General features: G+C 46.8%; 1 protein-coding gene across 2 annotated transcripts in view; it reads right to left on the reverse strand.

The window, feature by feature from the left end:
• The window catches only part of LOC119450786 (mediator of RNA polymerase II transcription subunit 30), a 164,350-nt gene that overhangs the window by 6,210 nt on the left and 144,438 nt on the right, over positions 1-13,702 (reverse strand). For both annotated transcript variants that reach the window (XM_049666236.1, XM_037714287.2), the window contains exon 5: positions 9,969-10,063. In XM_049666236.1, the coding sequence (XP_049522193.1) occupies positions 9,969-10,063 (95 nt within the window). The remainder of the gene's footprint in view (positions 1-9,968; positions 10,064-13,702) is intronic.

The following is a 13,702-nucleotide window of genomic DNA, read 5'->3' on the forward strand; positions in this document are numbered from 1 at the left end:
GCACCCTGCAATCTGACGTCAGTTCCGGCCGGCCAACACTTGCTGAAGCCACATCAGCAGTGACATGAATCTGCCACCGTCTTTCACATTTTCCGCGCAGCGCGGGCCGGTTTGCTGGCACGGCGCTGTCACATTTGTCGTTTCCCGTTGTTGTTTTGCGGCAATTTTGTTTCCGTGTGTGATGTTCAAGTGATACCACAATGCCGAATAATTGTTGTGTACCGGGGTGCACCGGCAACTACAAGACGAGAAAGAAGATACAAGTGTTTTCTTTCCCTAAAGACTGCGACACTCTCAAGAAGTGGTTACGCACCATTTCTAGGAAGGATTTCGTTCCCACTTCGTGCACTAAGGTAAGCATTTGTGATTTGCCTGTTGTCAGCTCCTTGTTGCTTGTACAGGTAGAAGCTATATGAAAAAAAAAACCAAAAACACAGGAGTGTGTGGCCGCCGCGCCTCGCGAAGCGCTGCCGCCAAGAGCCGATGAGAATCAGCGACAAAAGCACGTTCGCAGCAAGCAATCGCGACCGGCTGCTTTTCCCGCACACCCGCCTGGTGCCGTGCATTCTTGCCAGTTGTCGGTGGCAGCGCTTCGTGAAGCGCAGTAGACATACGCTCTCGTGTTTCCTTTCATATTGCTTCTACATGTACTTGCGCTACATCTACAAGTTATTTTAACAAGTGGCTTCCCAGACGTTCACGAAATGTTCGTTCATTTTGACGCTTCATGCATAGAGAGGACGACATTGTACACGGATCCAAGGACAGGAAAAGTGATTGAAGTCGGATTGCCAGTACCGCGGTTGTGTCCTGGATCTGTGCCAACAGTATTTCCAGGCTGTCCGTCCTACCTTTCAGTACCACACAACAGCACGAGAAAAACACCCGATGCCAAGAGGAGCCGACAAGAAGCTTCCCAACTCGCTAGTGCTGTTGAAGAATCACTGGCGTCATATGAAGCGGAGAAGGAGAGAGACGGTTTTTCCTCCCTCGAAGAACTAAAGGCTCGCCTGCAAGTGGTATCAGTGTCGGCGAAGTGAACTGTGATTCATAAAGAGTGCTCTACGTTTTTGAACATTACCGACTATTGTGAACCTTGGTTGAACACGGCATTGACCATGTTTGAAAACCTTAAAGTCTTTGCCTGCTATCAAGGATCTCCAATTAAGAACCTTGGTAGCACTGTTGTACTGGACTCAGTTCAAAAAGTAAGCTCCCTGTTGGAAATGTCAAACAACCTGTGCATGCTGGCTGAGGAGCGCTGCAGTTCTCGCCACCTGTCGCTTGCAATACATTCCCTTCTAGACAAATTGGAAGGTAGCATTAATAAAGACAAGAAAGGGGCGGTAAACTTTATGCAGGAACAGCTACTATTGCTTTCTGCAGGACATATTCTGTACAGCACACAGATAATGGTGTTTGCATGCATCTTGCACACAATATCACCACATGCCTACAAGTTTCTGAGAAGAACAAGTACACTAACCGTGCCCCATCCAAGTACTATTAGAAATGTATGCACGTCTGTTCAAGTGCGCCCATAAATTGATTCTTGTGATGCCACCTTCCTTCAGTACGTTTCCGAGAGATTCAAACCTCTGCAGCGACATGAATACACGGCTTGACGAAATTCATATCAAGCCTTGTTTTGATTACAAGCGTGGGAACACATGTGGTGCAGCAGTCAATTCCAACGAAGCGGCCACATCAGTGCCCATATATATGATACAAAGTCTGCTGAGCACATTCAAGGAAATGGCATACATTCTTCCAGTAAAAACCTTACAGGGTGATAACCTTCATGCCATGCTGAAGAAGGTGATCTTGAGATTAGAAGAGATGGAATACAGGGTCATAGCCATTGTCTGTGACAATAACTCACTAAACAGGAAGGCAATGAAGATGTTTCTGCCAAAGCCAAAGCTTAGCCCTGTTTACCCACATCTGGCAAACCCAGCTCGACCATTATTTTACGTGGTAGATGCTGTGCATCTCTTTAAATGTGTAAGGAATAACTGGCTCAACCAGAAAAATGCTGGGACTTGCTTTTTCTATCCACACTTTGACCTTTCGATCAATGATGTTCGTCCTGAATGCAAAATGACTGCCTCGTTTAAGCATTTGAGAGATTTACATAAAGAGGAGTCATCGCTGCTGCTAAAGTCTGGGTATGGCTTGACATCAAAAGCTCTTAATCCGAGCAACTTGGGACGACAAAACGTTAGTACTGCAGGTTTTTAATCCGCATGTAGCCGAAGCCCTGGAAGCTCGCAATGGTAAAGCTGAATTTCAACACGCGGCAGCAACAGCTGATTTCATGAAAGTAATTATTCGCTGGTGGAGTATTGTCAATGTAAAGGCATCAAGTAAAGGCTTCCATCACCGTAATGTTTACGAAGAGCCCATGTCACACCATACAGGTGACCCAAAAGTAGCTTTTCTCAGTGCTTTTATTACATGGCTCGACGCGTGGGAATTTTATATGCACGATACCGGGGTACTTATCCAGGAGAGACTGAGTGCCCTGAGGCTCTCTGCTTAATCATTTTTGGAATTGGCAAAGTACTGCATGAATGAGCTTCACTTCAAGTACATCGTACTAGGGAAAGTCCAGACGGATTCCTTTGAGACTCGTTTTGGACAGTACAGGCAGATGGCAGGTGGGCAGTACCACATATCTGTTTGGAAGCTTTGTGAAACAGAGGGCAGGATTCGCCTTCAAAATGCCCTTCCAAACATGAGCAGCGATGACCTCAGAGGCATAGAAGAGATAAACAGTGTCAGAGATGCGGCAACATCTTTTAGTGTTCATGTTAGCGAGGCTGACCTTGATGAGCTCAGAGCACAAATGCCAGTTATTGGTTATGTTGGTGGGTATTGTGCACATGCTGCAATGAAAGTTCTCAAGTGCAAAAGCTGCCAAGGGCACTTGGTCGTTACTGGAAATGAGACCGAAACGGAAGAGGACAGCCATTCCTTAATTACACAACTGGACCGGGATGGCCTCAAATTTCCCTCTGCCTTTGTGATTACAAAAGTCATGCACACGGAGGTTGTAGTTACAAAGCTTATGGCACAAAGTACCTCCACACAGTTTCTCCATGGGCCGAAGCAACGGAATGTCGTTCGGCAACTGACACTGGACTCTCTGCCGAAGCTTGAGGACATAGATGCATGTGAAAATGGGCACACCTATGAGCTCCTTGTCACACATTGGTTGCAAACTGTGCAGCAAACATAATGCTTAACAACTTGAGCAAGCAAAGGAACGATCTTCTACGCATTGATAAAGGACAGAATGCAAAAAACAGAAAAGCCCAAATCTTTCAAGCAAAGTAATTTGCCACACGTCGTGCTCTGCACATTTATTCGTGTCAAATTGCACTGGGTGTATTTTATTTCGCAGTCCTGACGTGATTTGTTTGGCATACTTCTACCTGTTGTAGTGCCATGAGCCTTGTTTTCTGTTTGATGCATATTTTCTAGCCCTCAGTTTAAATGGCAGTACATAGCTTTTAAATCTCTTTTTACGTGTTCTTGGCATTTCAATGTGCTGTGCTCTTTTTCTTATTGAACTGCCAGAGTGCCTGTTGTGGTAGTTGAATGACCCATTTTTGGTACCTTGCAGCTGTGTATGCTTTTCTTCTGCACTTTGTATACAGATACAGTATTGTGGAATGTGATTTGTGTGTTGGGATTCCTTGAACATGCTTCTACATGTAGCAGTACAATAAGTAGTTTTGTTTGTGTCACTTATTCATCCTACTGTAGTCCACAATTTAGTCACCAGTGTGTTTTATGTATTTTGATTTTCTGGCATGTCTTTGAATCTACAATGCAATGTGCTGTGTGTTATGCCATTGAAGTGAAGCCTCCTACTGTGATAAGTGAATGGTATATTTTCCTTGAACCTACAATTTAGATGGGAGTATGCTTTTGATGTTCCATCTTCTGAGCATTTTTTTTGGCGCTACAATGTGCTATGTTTTTTCTCTCATTAAACTGAGACCTAGGGATGGGCGAATATTCGGTATTGTCAAATATTCAATCTAGTTATTCTATATTCGTTATTTGCTTCGTTTCGAATTCAGGTATTCGATATTTTCGAATTATTCGGCGCTCCCGAATAGGCAGCCAGAAGCCACAGACAGCCGGTACACATCTCGGAGGCTATGCTTCACATCATGGCTGCCAAACATCATCCGTAAATATCGAAGGCTATGTGTTCTTGCATTAAAGAGCCAGAAATGTGCGATGCAATAAAGCAGAAACGGCGCTAGCGTACAACCAAAACGAAGTGGCGTAGTCCGCATCGCCATAGTCATCAGCTGAAATCGTACATGAATGAGAGCAACGATGGAATGCTTCGTGCCTATTTGTGCCTTTATTGCGTTTACCGCCACGCATAACAACGCGTTGGCCGCGGGATTTCACAGTCGCTATCCATGATCGTGTTTATAGCTGCCGCGGTTTCTTCCGCAGCGGTTGCGGCAAAAAGTTTCGTTTTGACTCAATACGCACGTCGGCCGCGTGCTTAAAAAGCACGTAGTGGCCATCCACGATCGCATAGATAGCGACCGCGATTTCGTCTGCAGTTGTTGCAGCGAACGGTACTTTAGTTCTGACTCGGTGTGTGCATCGGCTGCGTGCCTTAAGCACCGCAAAGTCGCCGTTCATAATCGTGTCTATAGCAGCCGCGGTTGCGACAAACAGTTGTTTTGGTTCGACTCGGTGCAAAGCTGTTGAGGATGAAGAGCACCGGCTACATCGGGATGGAAGTGTGACCTATTGGCGGTCAGCTTACTGGCGAAAAAATAATCAGGATGTGCGCGCGGTAGTGCAAAGCATGTCGCAAATGAGGGCGCGGCGCGGTCGTGCTGCGAAGTAAGTCGCGAGGCCTTGATCGCCGCTGCGAGAGCCAATCAGTCACGAGATGACGAGAAAAATAGCAAAAGAATTTGCTCATCCATTCCACTAATAAAATTGTGCTGACGTAGTAAGCATTTGCTTATTGTTTTCTGGATACCCTGATAATTCGGCATTCGGCTAATTCGGACATTTTTTTCCAGTCCCGTGAAATTCGAATTAACTAGGTTTTACGTGACATATACATTTGAACTATTCGATTCGAAATTATTCGACCAAATCACTATTCGCTTTAAACCTCAAATTCACTATTCGCCCATCCCTACTACAGCGCCTACTTGGACAAGAGAATAGAAAGAAATTATTCTGTGATTTGATGTACTGTGTGTGCATCTTATTGGTGCAATAACTTGTTTTCTCCGGCAGTCATTAATGCTTTTGAGCTGCGCAGTTTATATGGCAACATGCTGTGTCTGCTGTACTTTTGGCATATCTTCAGCATTACAATGCAATATCTTTTGCTGTCTGTCATCTATTTGAGCAATGAACAGCGTGCACGTGGATAAATATGTGAGCAGTTTCTTTTTTTCCAAATGAGCCAAATCCCGAAACCGAAACTAGGCTACATTTGGCTGCAACGAAAACTACTTGCAAGTGGCTTCCATTTATAGCACTGTTCAAAACGAAATGGGCCAAATGCACATAGAAACACATACTCAATGGAGCTATTCCGAATCAAAAATGAGCCAAATGCACTCAACCAATGAGGGAGCTCCCTGCGCACCCCGTGATCAAACAGCCAAAATGGCCACCACTACTCTGCTTCCCGCCTGAACGTGTGGCTTTGTTTTGGTGTTTCTTATCCAAGTTTGCTCGTTTGAAATGGAAGAAGATGGTAACGAAGAGATTGGTGACCGGTCCATTCCCAGAAGAAGAATTAGTGGTCCTAGACTACGTAACGTGCGCGGAGCGCGAAACGTACACCTGCCCAAGTGCGAGCACACGAAGAAAACATTGAAGTGCACTTTTGTTTCGACAACTTCCGCAAGAAGTTTCAAGGACAAATACCTGGGACTTCTGAAACAACAGTGTGGTGCTTTTATTTTAATGTTTTGCTCTTCAGAAGTCCAGGCGGCAACCACAAAGTAAGAAAGTATGGTCACAAGCATGCAGCCGTAGTTTCATTTACAGTCGAACCTCGATATATCGAACAGCGCGGTGATCGCGAAATAGTTCGATATATCCAGAATTCGATATAAAAAAATCAAGTAAAAAATGCGTCAGAAACTTGTGGAAAACAACCAATGAACCAATCATGGTGCAGTAAGTACTCACTTGAGGATTCAAACAAAGCATTTATTGCGTCGGCTTAAAATACAGTCGACGTCCGATTTCCCGGACGCCCGAAATTCCGGACATGCCTGATTTCCCGGACTCATCTGTGGCACCGTCAAGTTCCCCATAGAGTCAATGTATTAAAAAGTCCGAAATTCCGGACGCTTATAGCCTTCGCCATCCGATTTCCCGGACTTTTTACTGTTAACCGCCGACCGAAAGTCACCACCGACAGCCGCCATTTTGGCTGTTTTCATATCCTCGAACCCACCATACTCGCATCGCAGGTGTGGCCAGCAGCACCGCCGCACCGCGCCGCGGCTGCCGTAACCTCGAAACCGCACGTGTCAATCCGTTGCCAGCCGTAGCTTAGCCAAGCCAAACCTCACTGTGTTCGTTCGCGTGTTGTTTTGTCAGCTCTGCCAGCTCTGCGGTCGTGTCTGCGGTTGATCGTTTGCTGCTGCGCGCTATCTTCAGTGATCACGTTTCCCGACCTTCAGCATCCACCGAGTTCCTAGCTGTTTCGTGCTGCGCTTTTCGTCGAGCGGATTCGCCGTTTACAGCGATGGCACCGACTGCTCCTTCGTCTTCGTCCGCGCCTTCGAACGAACTGCCAACCGCGAACTGCCCTCCGTGGACGAACTGCCATCCGCGGACGTTGCCTTCGACGATCTGCGCGCTGCCGGCGTGTCGATTCCAGCCGGGATAACCTTTGAGGGCTTCGCCGACGCTGACAAAGACCTCGAGCTATGTGCGGAGTTGACCGATGACGAAATCATTCGTCAAGTTACGGAGGATTCCGACGACTCCGACACCGAGAACGAAGAGCCAGCTCCTACACAGCCAACGAGCTCGGAGTTGACGCGAGCACTGATGACACTGTCATCGATGTACAGCGGCAACATGACGTTGACTGAAATTGAGGCAGACATGATCGCGGGCAAGCGGACCGTGCAAAATAAAATAAGCGACTTCTTTGCGCCCAAGTGCTGACCTATGAGGTAGCGCCGGCCACGTCGTATTTTTTTTTTTTTTAGACGGCTCTTTTCAGAGCCACCAAAACGATGCATTGGCTGAATAGCAATGAGAATCTTGTACTCCGGCCGTGACCCTCTCCGTCAGCGAAAAATACCTACCAAAAAGGTGCGTTTTCACGTGCATTCGTTTTTCCGGACTGCCCGATTTCCCGGACGTTTTCGCGGTCCCTTGAGGGTCCGGGAAATCGGACGTCGACTGTACTGAAAAAGGGTAGCCTGCTTTTTGTTGGCAATGGCGTGTTTGACGACTGCGTCCTCAATGTAATCCAGGCGATCCACAAGTGATAGGCCTTCATATCCACTGATAGGACGGGCCTTGCCCCCCGTGGCACTTGTCCCCGCGAGTGTCCAGCGTTTGTCGCGGAAGCATTTGCCAGAATAGGCCCGTCTCGTCAGCATTGAAGATTTGGTTAGGCTCATACTTTGCGAGAACTTTGGGCCACTCGTGATCAAGCCACTTCTGAATTTCTTCATAATTGGCGTCCTCACTCTCTCCCGACACCGTCTTCCCAACAATGTCGAAGCGAGTCTTGAATCGTTGCAGCCAACCGCTGCTCGCACTGAAATTCTCGGCGCCGAGAATGAATGCAAAGTTCTGTGCCTTCTGTTGCAAGATCGGTCACGATATAGGAATATTTCGGGCCCTTGCATCTATGAACCACTCGTGAAGCGCCTTCTCAACATCTTCGAAGGCAGCTTTGCGTACACGCCGCGCGCCGGAATGCTGACTCGTCTCGGCCTCGGCCTTTATGTTGCCTTTGTTTTTGAGCAGAGTACTCAATGTGCTCCTTGGTATGCCAAACGTTTCTGCGACGCTCGACTTCTTCTCGCCATTCTCGATGCGCTGGATTGCTTCTAGTTTAGCAGCAAAAGTCAGAGTCGTCCGTTTCTTAGCGTTTGCAGCCATCGTTACACACACCACGACGTGCGACAGGCCTAACTCCACACACACGAACACAACGAGGCTACGAGCGCAAAGATCGATGCGACCAGGGATGCGACGACGGGGAGGAGCTAGTCCAACAAGTGCAGTGCGTCGACCCGCCGACGCTGCAAGGATGCGGCGTGCGCACGCCGCTACGTTCAAGTGGCGCTCTTGGCGCCATCGATGTATGATCTCTTAAAATCATAGGCAGCGGTACAAGCTAAATTTTTGAAAAAGAAAGATAATGAGAGGTATACAAAAATGCTAGATAAAGAACATGTGTAGTATACCTGATTAAATCAAGCAGGCTAGGTGACTATTTGTCGCCACCCCGTTTCAAAGGGAATGCCAATAAATCATCATCATCATCATCATCATGTGTGCAGTGGTCGTAAATGCCCACCGCGCTGCCGCTAGTTTCGAGAGTGTTGCGGGAAAGCTCGCCGCCTGTCAACGGAGCGCGGGCGGTCTAGGGTGGCCGAGTTCGATATATCCATTATGCGTCAAACATCGTTCAAAATAAAAAATAAAAATGCATGCGATTTCCCGCGTGATATAGGAACCGTTCGATATATCCGTGTTTGATATATAGAGGTTCGACTGTATAAAGCGCCTTCGTGCTAGAGAGTCGCATTACTGCCGACAGAAGACGAAGAAGCTTTACCTTACCTTAAGCCTTACTTTAAGCAGCATGAAGAGCTGAAGTATTTTTCCGAGGTTTTCAACAGATTCCAAGATCAAGAAAGGGGAGCCGACAAACAGGAAGAGTGCGCGTGTTGCCAAGACACTCCCCTTCTGTCCATTTATTTAGGCCTGGTCTCGGCGCTCAGTGGCCTCTCTTCTAGTGCAACAAAGGATTGCAGCTAGAAAATCCCAGTCGATAATACTTTCATGCAGAATATTTCTAAAAAATTAATCAAACAATAATTTTTTGTCTTTTCTGTGTTGCAAAGACCTGTATCAATAAGAGATATTTTTTTTTCAAAATGGGCCAACTCCTGTGTAACGAATCTATGTGTGTGAGATCCAAGCTTTAAAGGTTCATATCTCGTAAAGTAATGATGTCACATTTTTATTTCAGTGCTCCCATGAGGTCCTTTGCTCGTATGTGTACCATGACAAATAATTCAGCAGGCGCCACCATTCTATCAGTAGGAAAAAACGATGTTTTTCTCAATTCCACTTAAAGTGGACCTGGCTGTATTAGAAAAAAAGCTCCTCATGTATACCTGTATACAGAAGGCGTCTGGCTGTGATAAATAAATAAATTATTCGATTTGTGATAGTTATTTGTCGTTACCCTGGTCAATCGTGAGGACCTGGTGGTCGAGGAACCTCGTCTGAGGCAGAAGTTGCCGTGAAATGCACGCACGGCAAGCGCTCGCGGCTGGCGCAGCCGTCCAGCCACGCTCGGCCGGTGCGATGTGATGTCGTCAATGTCACATCACGTGACGCGCAGGCCTGAAAAGCTGTCTAGGAGGTGCTGCCCTGGCTGGGCCGAGGTGCAAGACTGCGGCCTGTGCCCATCTCTACTCTGCATTGACCACGAAATGCAGCAATGTCTCTGCAAATTTATTGTCAATTCCCCAACAGCTGTAGGGGTGCTCCTAGCTTAGGTCCCGCCTTTCTTAACATCCGGGTTTCAGAGCACAGCCAAAGCAGGTGTTGAAACTTGTAGCATCTTACTGCACTGCCTCATATTACTGCAATTACGCCCTCATATTACGCCCCACCAAGGTCTCTTAGATTTTCTAGTTGGAATGGATAAATAATTTGTATCGCTTTCACGAGGTACAAGAGCTCACCTTTTACGCATGGCCAGCATGGTGTTGATCTCCCAGATGATGTTACGAAGAGCGTCGATGACCTCTTTCAGCTGACGGTTCTTGAGCACCACTTGCTGCAAAATGTGAAGATTTCAAGAGACGCACAATCAGAGGGCTGTGCTGTGCAAGTCAGCATTTTACTGCAACAATGAACAAGCCAAAGTACTATATTTCCTTATCAGCTTACTTTATGTGACTTGAAGGATAAGCATGTGTCCCTAAAGTTTCAGATTATCCCTGTCCTGCATCAAGCAAATTCACTATGGGTGTGCGATTAGTGATTTCTGAGACCGAATCAAATAGGAATTTAATAGTGCCAGAAGTGAACCGAATCTAATATTGAATTGTTTTCAAATAATGAACCACCCTTATCACAATTATATAAAACGATGCATCATAGCATCTTAATGTTGACTAGTTCGTGTCGTTACATAGTATGTACGAAGCTTTGTTTATTAAAAGCACAAATAGAGCATCAGGAGCAAACAAGTTGCTTCTTTACATGCACAGGGCTCTTGAGAGAGTGCAAATGATCACTTTATAGCCTGTAAAATATGGCTACCTAATCAACTTAGCCTGTTCCACTATGCAAGTTCTCAGGTTTTATGTTACACTATGCCCACGGGGGTGAAAATTGACTGTACTTTTGCTCTAATATAATGCTTAATTGGGTGCAGTTGGCATTTTGAAATATTCAAAAGGTATACGAAAAATATTTGCATTTACGAATAGTGACTTTGATTCGAAAACCAAATCGAACAGGACGCCCTAAACAGTATTGAACAGCACGCCCCTAAAATCCACACTATGCCTGCAAATTTTGCAATTTCACCATTCCACTTAATGTGCTGCTACTCATCACTGCATGTCTGTTCCATTGGCATATTTTCCGTTACTCTAATATACCGCCGGTTATCTCCTCGTTCTAACAAAGAAGTGAGTGGCAAATAGTCTCGCTGTTCCGCAAACTGTTGGCACTCCCACTACGCTTGTGTTTCTAGAAAACGGCCACTGATGACAGCAAGGCAGTTATGTATCGCACTGACTAGCAATCTGCTGTAGTTCTGCCAAAAATACACCAAGCCATTATCTGTCCCTTAGTTATCTGTCACAGAAACGGTGTGTTGCACAAGAGGAGTGCTACACGACGGCCTAGGCCCACCAGTAAGAATTAATGGTATTTACCAGTGCTGCCAATTTCTTATTGATAGAGCATGATTTCATTACGTATGCATTAGACGGACTGAATGGGTACTAACGTACCGTATTTACTCGAATCTAGGCCGACTCCGATTCTAAGCCGACTCCCCAAAAGTTCGAAGTCCGAAAAAAAAACTTACCTCGAACGTAGGCCGAACGAAAAAGCGAGGACAGCATTCGCAAAATGAAACAGCATTTATTAAATTTGAACATGCCGAGCTCATTCTGTCACCATCGCTGCTAGCCTCGGCGCTATCTTCCTTAGTGCTGACATCTTCAAACAGTGCGCTATATTCAGTACCACCCAGCGCATTAGAGATGCTGCATTTTTGGAAGGAGCGCACGTTGCGGCGCACGCAAAAACCATCTCCCGTGGACCACTCCAACGACAGACCGATGCCGAAGTTCCGCCCGGCTTGAACGTTTGACGATGCCTCTACGGCTAGCTCAACTACCGTATTTACTCGATTCTCACGCTTCCTCGATTGTAACACGCACCCGTTTTCCGTGAGGAAAAAATTGGAAAAATAGATTTCCTCCCCATGCACTGATGTTGCGATGAATAAAAAAAGTCGCAGTTTCGCCCGAAAGGCGATGCATCGAATGCGGTAGCAAATTAGTAGACCGCTATTAACAAGCACGGTGTCACGCGCGCTCAAGCAAACATGAACACACCTCGCTCGTTGACCGCGGAACTGTCAAAACGCTGGAGACGAAGCGCGCCTTCGTGCTAGCATGCCTCTGGCTTCAACGCGGCGAAAACACGGCGCGCGGCGGACTTTACCAGTCGCAGATTGCTTTTAAGATAGGGCCAAGCCTGATCGTATCGCCGGAGTGGATCGTCGCAGATTACGTCCTGCTTCGGTCCACTGAAATCGTTCCGCATTGCTTTGCTGGCGAAAATCCTCTCCTTCTGTTTGCGCCAGTCCCGCTCGCAAGTTTTGGATTCTCCGAACGCCCGTGATGCGGCCCGATTTCCGTCCGTCTCCGCACAGATGATCACTTTCCTTTTAAATGCGGCATCATGATGAACTCGGTACTTCATGCTGATAGATAGAGCAGACGCTGAGAACGTGAAGACAGACGGTAGACTATTGCCTAAGCACGTGTACTGCAGCACACGGAGGAAGCTTCCGCATGCTACGGTAGCTAGGCACGACACGCGTGCGAGGCGGCCATTTTGAAATGCCGACGCAGAATTAGGGTCGTGTTGAAAGTGCGCGTTAGATTCGAGTAAATACAGTATTCGTTTAGAAAGCGGCACTATAGTGGCATCGCCCATTTGGTGCCATTACGATAACGCCACACCGCGCGCCGATGCTGCACAATACCGATACTACCGATACGACGCAGATCAAAATGGCGACGTCGCTCGTGTACTTCAGCTGGCTACTGGCGCGGCTAGCAGCGGCTGCGATACTGACTTTTCTAGATGGCGCTAACTATGCACCATATTTATCAGTTTCAGTTAAAAACTGGCGAATTTTTTGAAATCCTCGAATCTAAGCCGACCCTAGAGTTTCGTATGTGATTATTTGAAAAAAACTATCGGCCTAGATTCGAATTAATACGGTATTTACTTGCATAATGAACGCACCCCCCACTTTTCCAATCAAGAAGTGCGTTTTTTTTTCTTTTCCTCGCATAATGAAGGCACCCTGAACTTGCTGCTGTGAAGTAGGAGAGACACAGTACAATTCAGCGTCAGATATGGCGTCCAGTGGGACGTCATATTGGACGCCGAACTGTACCGCGCGTGTCCAACTTTTATTTCCATAGCAATCATATGGACACTCCAGGTGCATTTCTGCCATCAGCGCCGACGATTGCAGCTCAACCTCCCGTGTTCGAGAGAGGAAAGCGGGGAGGAAACGCACCTTAGTCTGTCGCGCGCATGGCGGAAGGGGGAGGGGAGGGAGGGGGCGCGGCGCAGCAAGTGCACATTGCACGACCCTATTTAGAAAGCGATCTGTGTCGGGTGCCGAGTCTAGGTGCAGCAGCGGCTTATACCTTTGTGCGTGCTCCATTCTTGCCGCTCACTTTGCGCTGAAGCGACACACGGCACAAAAGTCACTTCGTTCGTGGTTGCTACCACACTTGTAGACGCCAGCGTTTTGACAGAGAGTGCCTACGGTCATCGAGTGTGATGTGTTCATGTTTGCCTGTGCGCGCTGAACCATTCTCGTTAATCTACATAGTTGGCGAATGTTTGCAAGTTTATATGGCCCAAAAAACTACTATACTCACTCCGTATAGATGTCTACGTGTTTGCTATCGCAATCGATGATTCACCTTTTGGGCGAAACTGCGATTTTTTTAGAGGTGGCTGTGAAAAAACATCGCTCAAAATATTACCCTGCATCATGAACCCCCAACCTTGCGTACATTTTTCGGGAAAAAAAGTACGTTCATTATGCGAGTAAACATGGTATTTTGTCAAACAAGACTTGCTTGCTATCCGCGCAATGAAAGATGCCTTTTGAATGCGCAAGGGGTAATGCGACTTGAATGGT

This window comes from Dermacentor silvarum, chromosome 4 (assembly GCF_013339745.2).
Source record: "Dermacentor silvarum isolate Dsil-2018 chromosome 4, BIME_Dsil_1.4, whole genome shotgun sequence".
In the NCBI taxonomy this organism is placed as follows: Eukaryota; Metazoa; Arthropoda; class Arachnida; order Ixodida; family Ixodidae; genus Dermacentor; species Dermacentor silvarum.